This window comes from Vigna umbellata, chromosome 1 (assembly GCF_029865625.1).
Source record: "Vigna umbellata cultivar VRB3 chromosome 1, Vumbellata_1.0, whole genome shotgun sequence".
NCBI lineage: Eukaryota > Viridiplantae > Streptophyta > Magnoliopsida > Fabales > Fabaceae > Vigna > Vigna umbellata.
This window is the reverse complement of record NC_142165.1, coordinates 42,827,407-42,840,368: the sequence shown is the minus strand read 5'-3', so window position 1 is coordinate 42,840,368 and position 12,962 is coordinate 42,827,407. Positions and strand designations below refer to the sequence as shown.

The 12,962-nt window shown below is 34.5% G+C and overlaps 2 protein-coding genes across 2 annotated transcripts; one reads left to right on the top strand and one right to left on the bottom strand.

The window, feature by feature from the left end:
* The first annotated feature begins 4,745 nt into the window (after positions 1-4,745).
* LOC124827301 (uncharacterized) lies at positions 4,746-9,564 on the top strand. The gene is made up of 7 exons (XM_047300326.2): positions 4,746-5,062; positions 5,813-6,151; positions 6,235-6,390; positions 7,295-7,629; positions 7,986-8,496; positions 8,631-8,663; positions 8,791-9,564. The coding sequence occupies exons 1-7, from the start codon at positions 4,975-4,977 to the stop codon at positions 9,309-9,311; spliced, it is 1,983 nt and encodes a 660-aa protein (XP_047156282.1). The 5' UTR covers positions 4,746-4,974; the 3' UTR covers positions 9,312-9,564.
* A 505-nt stretch (positions 9,565-10,069) lies between these two features.
* LOC124827303 (protein LURP-one-related 17-like) lies at positions 10,070-11,695 on the bottom strand. The gene is made up of 3 exons (XM_088103218.1): positions 11,200-11,695; positions 10,374-10,768; positions 10,070-10,224 (listed from the first exon to the last, which is right to left on the bottom strand). Exons 1-3 carry the CDS (start codon positions 11,485-11,487, stop codon positions 10,161-10,163), a joined length of 747 nt encoding a protein of 248 aa, XP_087959344.1. The 5' UTR covers positions 11,488-11,695; the 3' UTR covers positions 10,070-10,160.
* Positions 11,696-12,962: the final 1,267 nt, after the last annotated feature.

Sequence of the window (12,962 nt, the reverse complement as noted above, 5' to 3'; positions counted from 1 at the left end):
TAAATAAAAGAAATTGGAAAGTGATTATAACAATACTATAAATTAACTGACAAAAGAATGTGCCACACGTAAATATCAATTAAACACTAGGGCCCTATGGGTCATGAAGTAGTAGATTACGAAAAATATATATTATTATAGAAAATATATATATTATTATGAAAATATATATATATATATTTTTATTATAAATAGGACAAACACATTACATGTAATACTATATCACATTGACAAACACAGTGAGTAAATTTATATAAGACATTACAATGCTGTCTTTTATAAAAAACAATTAAAATAATGAATTTATAAATAATTTTTTATATTATTATTTGCATTTAATTTGAAACTTTCAATTTCAAAGTTAAATTTTCTGTAAAGATAAACAACAATAATAAAATAATAAATTGAGTTAAATTAGTTAATTTTTTTATTTGAAATATAACATTTTTTGGTAAAACTTACCGTATGATTTATTTTATTTTATTTTATTTAGAATTATCATGGGTCATTTGATTTGATCACAAGTTGGTACTTAGTAAGCCAATCAAATTTAATTCACTTAACACTGAGTTTTAAAAATTTAAAAATCTGTTCCGACATGTAACATCCCAAAATTACAGTATAAATCATATAAGAGAATAATCGCATATTAATAATATGACAGATCAGTCTTACAAAAGATCGGAAACACAGTTATGGCCGAACGGCCTTACAAAATAGTACATAATTTAAAACTTTACAAATTCTACCGCCTAAAACGAATGGTTTCCAAAATGCCAATAACGAACGGTTCTACAGAACATAAGTAGCAATAATAATCGAACGTTCCTAAGGTTCGGCCTTCACTTCCACCTCTTCCAGTGCTTCTTCCAACAATTCTTCTCCTTCTGCTCACATCCACACGGATGATCATTGCAACAGGACAAAAAATCGAACGTACAACACAGACAAGAGAATAAATAGGGTAAGCTTATGTAATTTAATTGATTTAATAAAACATACAATTTTCGTGATTAAATCAAACAACAACCATATCATAATTCATACATCATGGCATGCAAGGACCGACCACTTGACTCTGACTGTCCGGACTGTATGAATCCTGTGTAGCTACGACGTTTGTGCACCCGAGTGATGTAGTAACTAGGATACCCTCAACAGTTGCCACCCGAGGTTAATCCGTTCTGTCCAAGTTAACCTTATGGACTAGGACCTCCTGTCATTCCCACATATGACTTACTCCTCTCTAAGTGAGAATTAGTAATCACGGAATATCAGAATAAACGCCTGCTAAGCTTTGCCCACATTCATACTTTACCATTCAATAACCACTTTCTGAGATATTCCTCCCTGGAATACTCTTTCATAACCAAACTATTTCATTCGTATCACGTTTCAAATTCCCTTATACTTCATCATCAATATATTCAACTGAAATAAGATCACACTTTTTCATCATAGCACAAGTCTTAATGGAATAACACTCCTTAGAAACTAACATGATTGAGCGCTATTTATAAATTGATCTGCTTCAATGAGCTGACCCTTAAGAGTTCAAACCGAACGCCACGAAGTCTAAGCCGTGTACTAAGACTCTAGCCTGAACACCATTTAAAGACCAATACTGTTTGACACCAAATACTAATAACTGACGAGATACTATGAAGAAACGAACGCTATTGAGTTTGGTCGAACACTCTTATTTAAAATAAAACGGTAATAATAGATTACTGAGACGAGACAGAACGCTTGGTTTAAGACCGAGCATTGTAGAAACCGAACACTATTGAACGAGAGCTGGTCCAAGACCAAACACTTATCAAGAACGAGCGCTACTGAGACCGAACGCTTGGTCCAAGACCGAGTACTACTAAACTTAAATAAAATGAAGGAATATATATACACAATTACGCCACACTTATTTTTTAATGAAAAATAACGATAACATTTACGACTTTAAGTAGTATAGAATACATTAACTAAATTGTTTAGGAAACCTAAAGGAGAACTATACTTAGACCGAACACTCATTTATCTAATAATATAAAATGATTGTCATTAACTAAATTCTCTACAGAATAAGAACTTAGTCTAGACGGACACTCAAAGGAAAACTGAACGGTCAATACTGACTCTCGGTTATAGTTTACACAATTTTGCAGAGTATTACAGAGTGACTCTCAGACAATATCCTTAAAGCATGAGAATTCAGTTAAGACCTTACACTTCCATGAAGAATCGAACGATCACGAATGACGCTCGACCACAATTACAGAATTTACTCAGAATACTGTAATTTGAAGATCAAACCCTATTTCAACTCAGTTCACACCATTTATCAATCGTCCATACACACATCCAAACATGTAGTAACACGAATATTTCATATTCATCAAATAATCAAACAAAGTATCATACAAACATACAACCATTCAAAACAAGAATCTTAATCAAATTATATAAGTTTTCCTTACCTCTAAACGTAACCGAACGCTCACAGATGCATAATATAGCTCACCACTACCAGAAACCTTAGCGTTCGACAGTCACGCTTTAAGAAACTAAATCAAACAGAAGACCATAAATACTCAAAATAAGATGGTCCACTCATGCAACCAGAAATCTATGTTTGCATGTGAAATGAAACGAACGTGCTAAGGAAAAAGTAACTCACCGGCTTAGAACCACAACTCCATCGGTTAAAATGAAAGCCCTTGACGTTGGGAGAGTTCAAACGGTGCCTGAGAGGTGATCAGAAGAAGAAAAGATGAGATTTTCTTAGAGAGAAGGTGGAGATGGTAGAGAGAAGGAGGAGATTCAGAAGATTGAAGATGAATAGTGCATGCAGAGAAGTGGCACGAAAATTTGAAAGTTTAAGTTTTATTCCTACCGTTAAAACCGTTCGTCCAATCTGCATCACACACATGTCTTCCACTTTCTGAATTTCAAACACTCCTTTCTCTTACACATGTACTTCACTAAGTTGGGGTTTTAAGGGTTACCCATAATTTTCAATCTAAAAAAGTTACAAAAAAATTTAATTAGAATTTAATAAAAAGTTAAAAAAATACAATACAATTGAAATATATTTAAAGATAAAAGAGTATTTAAAGTTTTGATATTTTTAATATAATTTAATATTTATAATTTATTAATAATACGATGAGTCAATGACTCACAACATATTCAACTAGATAATTAGATTCTTAATTAACTGAATTTATTTTTAATTCATATCAAAATTTATATTTTTTTAATTCAATTTGACTCTAACTTATTGACTGGGGTTTTTATCCTATTATAGATTTATTATTATAGTTAAGTAGTTTGACCAATGGATTGAATTTCAACAAAATTGACCAATCATGTTTCACATGGAAAGTTTCACTATGTGTGTTCTTGCTATTGACACGTATATCTAGTCGACAACCTATCTGTTTCATCCTTTGTCAAAGAGAGCTTTGAAACGCATATAATTAGGTTGCACAGAATCACAGAACATGTATTTTGTAACAAGAATAAATTTGAAACCTAATTATTAATAAACAACTAAATAAATACACGAGTTAACACATTAGTAGTTTTCTGAATTTTACCAATCCTAGATGGGCTTGAGTTTTTCTTTTTATTTTTTATTTTTTATTTTTATAAATGACTCCGGTTAGTTAGTTAGGTGGGTTTGAATAGAATACAAATAATAAATGATACATTTTTTATTAAATTTAATGCAAATACACTTTTAAATTATAAATTCCATGTTACCAATTAAGTTATAACGCTTTTTTTACTGATCAATTTAGGTGCTGAATTATTTTATTTGAATTTTTTTATGCACTTTTTACATTGCATTTACAATAAAAAATCTTAAAATAATCAATGAGGAAATCAACTGCATTTCATTCTTATTACTCAACTCAATTCAAATTTAATAGGTTATAATAACTTTCTTCCACTGGATTTGGAGGGTGTTTTTTTTTCTAATTCATATGTTTAATGTAACTTTTCAGTTTACATTTTAGTATCATTTAACTAAGAGCAAAAATAAAAATAATTTGGCAAATTAAGTTTTCCTTTATATATTTTTAAAAAGTCTCTCTCTCTCTCTCTCTCTCTCTCTCTCTCTCTCTATATATATATATATATATATATATTTATATATATAGACACACACACACTCAATTTCATTCTTTAAATGATTTTTTTAAAAATTAAAATAATTATCTTATTATTTTTAATTTAAAATAATAATTTTTTTATTTTACTATTTATCTTTTTAAATGATTATTTATTTAAATATAATTATATTTTAAAATTAAATTAATTATTTATCATAAAAAAACATGAACATATAAATGTAATTTTATTAGTATATATAAATAAAAGGGGAAAATTTGATTGGTGGAATAAAAGTAAAAAGAAGAAATAAAGCAAGTAGGATATTTATCTACAGTGTCATTTTTAACTCATTTTAGCTGTTATTGTAGAAACTAAAAATATATATTAAAATGATGTATACAATAAGATGTTTTTAAGTATGATAAAGGCTAAAAAGGAGAAAGATTTTTAATTATAAAAATAAATGAGTGATTAAAAATGCATTTATATCTTTAATAAAGGTCAGTTACAGTAATAGTCCGTTAATGTGGGTTATAAACATGCGCCACTGTATTATTAATGCATCAGAAAATGGATAATGCCACGTCAAGGAGGTTAAAAAAACAGCCTCAAAGAAGATTAAAGGCGTGCTATAAAAATAATGTAGAAGTGTCCTCACCGGAATATTCCCCACCGACGAAAGGCTTCAGATCATTTCCCGAAAACTATATATAGCGATCTTTGAGTCCCAAAATTTGCCCTAGAAATTCTTCAACAGCCGCAACATGCTCCTTCTTACCAAACACTCACTTTCTCTCTCCTCACTTCTCACTCGCCACCATCACCACCAGATTCGCGAAGGGGTTTAGGGTTCCGTCTATGGACGCTCTCGAATTGCCGTTACCACTTGACTTGGCACCCACACCCAAATTGATGGGATCCGAGGGTTTCTCGCTAATTCAAAATGGTTGCTCTCTCTCATTATCCTTTCCCTAATTTTATTTTCATTTCTTTTGTTTTCTTTTCTACCTTACTGTTTTCTACCCTTGTATTGATTTTTTTGTTACTGCTGCATGTGTATGGGTGTGTCCTTGGCTTTGGGGATTTTGTGATTTGATCTGTGATATTATGGTGTTTGTTTGCTAGTGGTCTTGACTGTTATGAAATAATGCAATTTTGAAAGCTGGGGAAATGTAATTTTAGATCATTTATGCGATTTTGTACTGTTTTTTGGCCTGGATATTGATAAATTTCATATCATTATGGTTAGAAATGAACCTAGGGACAAACTTCGTGCTCTGACTAAGGCAGCGGCTGTGTAGCTCTTACACTTGTCAATAATATTTCTTGAATAAATAAGGGAAGGTTTAACTTGATATGCCATGCATGTGTTAGCTAAGCGTCAGGAATTGGGAGAAAATGCTTAGTGGTGGAGAATCTGGATTTGCTCACTCTCTTTGTTCAATGCTTAGATCCGAGTCATCCCCAAATAGGGTGTCAGATTAAACCACTGTGCTTCTTTTTGCACTTTGCAGTTGTATAACTTTCAACACTAGTTCCTATCCCATGCTATCTGATATCTGTTTTGTGGACACCTGTGGTAGTGGTTGAGATGTTCCTTTGGGTTTTGCCAACTAATTTCTTTTTTCCTTAACCATATCGTCATCATCTTTTTGTTTTATTACACGGTTTAATTGACCGACTGTTATTGTGCCAGATGTTGCAAATATAAAAACAGCAGCCGAGTTTTCCTCCTGCAACAAATTTGCAGAAACTCAACTTTGTAAGAATTCTAGTCAGCTGCCTCATCTCAAGGGTGAAGAGGCATCCAAAAATTCTCCTAGCGCTAATGGAAAAAGTAGTCCTGTAATTAATTCCAGATTGGAAGGTGTATCGTTACAACGAAAAGCTGCAAAATCCAGCAGGACTAATAGTTCATGTTCAAAGAGGCCCCGGATATCCCAGCCGGAAGATTCTTTGAGCCCTATTGGAATTGAGGAGTCAAAGGATATTTCGGATAAACTTGGGTCAAATAATTTAAGCTGTACTTCTCCAGGTATATTCCCCCCAAACAAGTTATCAGTGGTTTTCCTATCTACGCTCTTACCTTTTTTGTTCCTTGATTTTCTTTTGGTATAGAGAAAAGTCAATTACCAAAGCAAAGGAGCAATGCTAGCAAACGTGGTGATAAGAGGAATTTTAAAGTGCCTTCTGCAAAAACTAAATTTGATTCATCCTCAATGAAGACGTGTGCATCAATATTCAGTTCTACCAGTTCAGGGAACAACTTTTTTGGTATGTAATGTAATTGCTTGGCCTATTGTTCTCTTTCTCCGTAAATCTCATGTAATTTCTCTTTCTTGATGAAGTTTTTCCCCTATATATCTGTTTAGTGTACATCTTGGACATTGTGATGGAAGATTAATCTGTTTGTTATTTAAGTTATCTAAAAATTCAGGTCATTCCGTTTAACATTTGAGGAAGCCTGTCTGAAGTTGTCTACTTAACTATATACAGAAATAAAAACATTGTGTATTCTTTCATAAACCAAGTTGATAAAACAACCGAGGCTTGTTTTTGCCATCGTGGTTATAATGATATTGAAGGCAGAAACAGGTCTATTTTCATTATGTGCTTATCCAGTAAAGGCAATCAAACGTGCTGTGTTGCTCATAACAGATATTCTTGAACCACAGTTTTCTTACAATAATGCCCTTGATTTCTCAAGAATTGCACCCTTTTACATTCTTCTTGAATCTTGAACACGATATCATTCTGGTTGGTTATACTCGTGCCACTGAAGAGGCAGTTTAATTATGTTAAATTCTTTGCACTTGTAGAGGTATAGACTATTATTTATTCTTTTTTAACTATGATCTATATTTATTTCTGAGCCATATCTTTTTGCGAACATATGAAATTTTTTGCTTACTAATGTGATTCTGCATCAGTTTGCTATATGTCTGAGAATTAGTAGCTAACCCACATGTGACGATATCAGCAAATTATATATGTTCTAACACTGTTTATCTACAATTTGAAGCAACTAATAAAAGCTGTTTAATTAATACTAACAAGTTTAATAATGCGTAGCTTCTCTACCAGAATAACTTTTTTGGTTTCTTTTATGCTCTAAAGCTGTGATTACTGTGTGAAACTTCAAATTTCAAAGGGTTTTTTGTTTGGAAATTGTTGCCAGGGCTATACGGTCTGAAACATGATTTTCATGATGTCACAAAGCTTATGGATGAACCACCGTTAGATGATCTCCTTAGGGGCACTTTTGACTGCCCCATTTTAAGCAAAGATAAAGGGAAAAAAACATCAAATATGAGTGTAAGTTTTTTGAATTCAGTTAAAAAGGCGTGCTCTATCCTTCAGCTCCCGAAATCTATTCAGTCCCAAAATATGTCTGAGGTGGACTACTCCTCCAACATGAAAATGTCCACTTGCCAATTGAGTTCAGTTTGTGCAGCAGAAAGTGTTGGTAATGGGGATAAAGAGCAGTCATTAGATATGTCCTCATGTCAGAAGGTTAGTATTAAAATTTTCAAGTATCTTTTCATTTTTGGCTTTAAAGAACTAATGGACCCTGTGCCAAAGGCTCATGACAATGTGAAAGTATGTGGGAAGGTCATTGTACAGTCTTATTCCTGAATAAGCAGAGACCGGTGGGCCAGGGCTAATTTTTGGCTTTTATAAAATAAAATTTTAATTTCAATGAGTTTTGTCATATATGCTACATAAAGGCTGCCTTCATCATATTTGGCTTCTCCAGTCACGAAAACATGTTGGTTTTGCATGTGCATCTATGCCTAGTTACTTTCACTGATAATAAAACTGTATATAATATTGATATCATTTTGAACTTACTAGCTCTTGACATCCAGGATCATTGTAGCGAAATAGAAAGTTCAACTAGTCCGCTTGACTTCCCATTACATCAGCCAAAGGATGTTTTGGAACGACTTGCAGTCCATCCATTACAGGAATTAGAGTCTTTGCTGCTTGATGTGTCCAAGCCTGCTGCCACCACAAAGAATAGTAATAATGACCAACGCTCTGGCAAACAGTTGTCTCGTCGGCCTAGCCTTCCTGCCTTTACATGGTCACATGCTTTTGGTGGTCATTCTAGAACTAATTCTGATGCAGTTAAGTCATCAGCGAGTAGAAGCACATGCCAAGGTAAATGGTCGAGGATAGGTGTCATTACGGGCTCTACAAATACTGATCGTAGTTCCTTCACAAACCTTGATACATTCAGTTATGATCAGAGCCTTGTTCCTTCGTCTGGTAGTTCAGAAAAGAAGAATTTCTCATCTTTTTTTGCTAACCGTCCTTTCCATCAGTTGGATTCTTCATCTTCTGTATCTTGTTCAGAAGACTCTCAAGCTAAAGCAGGTAAAGATTTTCTTAGGCTACCTGAATCTGTTACTGTTCATCTCTAGTTTCTTTCTATCTTCTGATTCTTTTCTTCTCCCCTTCCCTCTATCTCTCTGTGTGAATGATCTACTGATTTCTATCTGAAAATACAGAACTGGGAGGCCAAGTTGATACTAAAGAAAATGGTATGTTTTTTTTTTCATGTGTACACTTGTTTAACTGTTTTGTAAATCTTTTTCCTGTTAACCTAAAAGTTTCACTGAAGTTTATAGTATAGCGAGATCTCCTGCTTGACATTTTTCTTTGTGACAGATGAGCGTTGTCCAAGAATATTAACTGCTGCACAAACTCTCTGTGAAATTGCAACTCGCTCTCCAAGGCAGAGCTCGGATGGAATATTAAGATGGCAAAGGAAAACTTCACAAAAAGCCATGAAAGCATGCCATTATAAATCAAATGAAAAACTTGAAGAGATGACTTCAAGATCAATTTCAACGATTGGATCTGACATGGCAGGCAGAAGTATGGAGCAGATAATTCCCTCAAAGAAGGCAAGATTTTCCATAGTTGAGAACAAGAACAGTAGTCACTACAATAATGATGCTAAGAAAGGACACTTTGTGTGGCCTATTTCGAAGTCAAGTAGATCATTACCTAGTAAACAAGTTAGAGACTCGTTTGTGGAAAACAAACGTACAAATGCCAGCATCTTAAAGCAACATTGTATGATGCCCCCGCCTGCAAGGGATTTAAATAAGGTTCATGATGGTCAGCAGCAGGTTGGAAAATTAGTAGTGATGGATTGGAAAAGGGGAAGAGACAACACAGATTGATCAAACAATTATTGACTGTAGACACATCAGTAGCTGGCAGCTGTTGTGTGATTAGCAGGTGTTAGGTTAGTAAAAGGCTACTTTGTATATAATGTTATGTTGTGGCTGCAAGCCTACGATGAATTCGTTGCTAGTGTTCACGTTCAGAGGCAAACAGGATTCAAATGTTGTAACATTAAAACAGGTGTATAAAACAGCAGAATTTTTTCTCACCGCAGAGTACGATGAATTAGTAAGATTAAGTTTCCTTGTTTCTTTGTGTGTGGATCTTTCATTTATTGCATGCAACTATCATTCTAAACCATGGTTCTTATACTAGTTTCTACTGAGGTAATTGCCAAATTGCTAGGTTCGCAGTTTCGGATCCATATCCTTCCGGCCTCTCTCCATTTACACTTCCCTCTATTCGAAATTCCAATCATCCATTATACACTCTCATCTCTCCGCTCTCCCATTTCTGTGTAATAACAAATTTAAGGGTTTAGATATTGGCTGCATGATGGCCGCAGGAGGGAAGGGAGCTGAAGAGGATCCAAATTTATTAGCATCCATGTGCAGGTGTACCTTACAATACTGTCCATTTGCAAATAGTCTTGTCTTTTAAATATGGTAAAATGATAGAGTTCCTTCCTCATTTATTTATTGAATAGAACGAGTTTTCCTTCTATTTAACTTTTAAGGCATTTATTTATAGGGAGGACGAAGTCTCCGATGATTTGAACTGTTTGTATACTCATCAGTCTCTTGTGAAGCACAAGTAAGAAATGAATTCCCATTCGTAAGATATAATGACAGGTTAAGCCATCTTTGATTCCACGTTGTGAATGTACGTGACAGCGGTTTTCCACCTCAAACCAAATAAAACGTGAACGCTGCTCTGTCTAGCTTCTTGCTTGACGTGCGTTCATTGTTCCTAAACACGAAATTAAACACACTGTAAATAGTTGACTACGTCAATTGTCTTTTTCGTTTTATAAACATCTCTTGTAATTTACAATGCCTTTGGAGTAAAATGGTAGTGGATATAGAAACAAGAAACGTGTTACTCTAGGAGAATATTACGAAAACATTTGATCCAGTAGTAAAACGAGTGCCATGGCAAAGCTAGGATCAAAGCCAGGGTGAACAACCAATTGAAAAATCTCTATCCCGAAAGAGACGTCTTTGCTATTGGCCTCCTTTCTCTTGATTTCAGCCACAGCCTTCTTGCACTCATCGAACACTTTACATGTCCTATGTGCATAGGAACCTTCAACTGTGAATGCCGCATGTCGTTTATCTGAGTCCGATGCTACACGATACACGTAGGCCTGAACCTTGGGCTTGCCGTCTAAAATATTCACACGCTTCCTTACACAACAAACTGGACTGTTATTCGATTTACTCCACTTACTTCTCGTACCCTGCTTCCCTCTTTCCCCTTCATACACAAACCAGCTATCTACTAATCCCAGCTTCTGCAATCAAACAAAATCAACATGTCATCTACAATACCATCTTAAATTATTTAATTCTTAATGGCATCAACCATCAACCAATCGTATTTGATGTTTACACTCCTAATTCATCAGAAATCACTTCAAACAGATCTATGATTAGACGTGTGCACAACAAAATCGTTCTGATAGTACATTTTAACTAAATTCTTTTACAAACCACAGGTACTATTTTACATAATTAACAAAGAACCACCATCCGCATATTATAGTTAGTGCAAACAGTGCAATAATGGTCGTATCCCATTTGTTTATAAAGAGTTTTCACCAGTTACAAAATTGCAATTTTATCACATTTTCATCTGCTTCGATCTTGAAAGTCTTGTACAGAGAAATTGAACAACTTATGCATTAAAGCATAGAAAGAAAGATGAAGGGGAAGGCATGCATACCCTGGAGCGGCGCAGAGTGAGGACAGAGTTTCCTGAAGCGTCCATAAGAATGACTTCATTGGGGTGCCCGATGTAATTGTCAACCCTATAAGCAAGGTTTCCATACGAATCAATGACGGTGAACCCTTTACAACTAATCACTAGGGATTTTTTCCAAACTGTTAGCGTTAAGGACGTGCACAAGCTTCCTTCCGTTAAAGGGTACCTGCTTCTCTCCCCATCATGCTCACCCTCGTGTTCCTCGTGCACTGCTCGTGACAGAAACTTGAACCTAGGAAACACCCTCATGATCTTGCTCCAACTCTTTCTACTTGTATTTTCTTCAGTCTGAGGTTAACACTGTCAGTAATGGTTCGGCGGAATATATGTAACCTCTTAGGGGTAGTATTATATATATATATAGAGCTACAACAAGGTATACTACGCGTTCACACGACTTCGAATATGTGGCCACGTTTTCAAACAATAAAATAGGTGATGGAGTTGGTCTTAATTCTGCTTCTAGTGCAAAGCCAAGGGCGACAATACGGGTTAATCAGCACTTAGAAGAACACAGCAACTTTTTGGAGGCTAGTGTGGGACGAGAATGTTGATGTGTCTTTATCAAAAGTTACACGCTCTAGGACCCAATTCATTGTTTTCTCCACTTCTTTGACTTCTTTCTTTTACTTTTGTAATTTTCTTTTTCTTTATTTATCAACTGTAGAGTGCAATTTGAAATATTATAAACACTCCTTGCTCATTGCGTTCACACTAGCAAATTCCAAATTCTACAGGAAAGTGAAAAAGGGAGATAAATTCGAACTTCGAATTTTGAAACAGTGGAAAATAAAAGGTGGATCGGTTTGACTGAGATCTTCATATATGTGCAGGAATCAGGAATGAGTGTCTAAATTAAATTTGATCTTATCATTCACGTACAGAGGCGTGTAACGAAATGATAAATTCGGTCTTGGGGATCAATTATAGAAGTTTGAGTATAATATATATATCAAATGAACATTTTAGTCCACTAAAAAAAACAAGCAACATCACCACACGATGCTCTTTCTTACATCACGCGAACTTGGTCCCCAAATGATAATATTTTTTGGTCCCCGAAAGATAATAAACATTATACTTTGTCCATTCAAGAATAATATGTTTTTTCTTGAATATAAAAAATGTTGTTGTGTGAATGATTTTAGCTATCCACCGTCCTTGTGTACCTTAAATTTACACATACAATTTTTATTTTATTTTGGATAAGATGAATGAGGAGAGATATTTGGAAGGAACTGTTGATGATGAAATCATTGTTGACGGGTGTTGGAGAATGGTGACGCGTGTGCCGGCAAGGTTGCATCGTACACTCACAAATCTCATATCTTGTTTTTAGTTTTTCAAAGGTTGAGTGCTTCAAAATTGTTTGTGTTTGTTGGCTACGTATGGTTTCGCGAAAGATACGGAAAAGGAAACTGGGAAGTGATTGAAGTTGCGGAAGGAGGACTCATCACTACTCACCTATAGAGTGATCAAAGAAAATTTGTAATTTTTCGAACCAACTTTTTGACTAAATATTTTTATGCCAATTTTCTTAATTTTTTTTTCTCATTATAGTTAGAAAAAGCAAAGGACATGCGCAATGGGTCTACCATTTCCAGAGTGCACGTGATATATTCTACAATAATTAAAGCAGATGGAACATTGTTGCTGTAAATCAACGAAGACAGCAATAACGGTGAAATAAAGGTCCATTTTTTCTTTATCAGAGAGTATTTACT

Excerpts from the sequence above, each read along its gene's own strand:
- LOC124827301 (XM_047300326.2), top strand. The coding sequence starts at position 4,975 with ATGGACGCTCTCGAATTGCCGTTACCACTTGACTTGGCACCCACACCC. Across the intron at positions 6,152-6,234 it reads TTTAAGCTGTACTTCTCCAG|AGAAAAGTCAATTACCAAAG; the intron begins GTATATTCCCCC and ends CTTTTGGTATAG. Across the intron at positions 7,630-7,985 it reads ATATGTCCTCATGTCAGAAG|GATCATTGTAGCGAAATAGA; the intron begins GTTAGTATTAAA and ends CTTGACATCCAG.
- LOC124827303 (XM_088103218.1), bottom strand. The coding sequence starts at position 11,487 with ATGAGGGTGTTTCCTAGGTTCAAGTTTCTGTCACGAGCAGTGCACGAG. Across the intron at positions 10,769-11,199 it reads TCACTCTGCGCCGCTCCAGG|AAGCTGGGATTAGTAGATAG; the intron begins GTATGCATGCCT and ends GTTTGATTGCAG. Across the intron at positions 10,225-10,373 it reads CTACTGGATCAAATGTTTTC|GAACAATGAACGCACGTCAA; the intron begins GTAATATTCTCC and ends TTTCGTGTTTAG.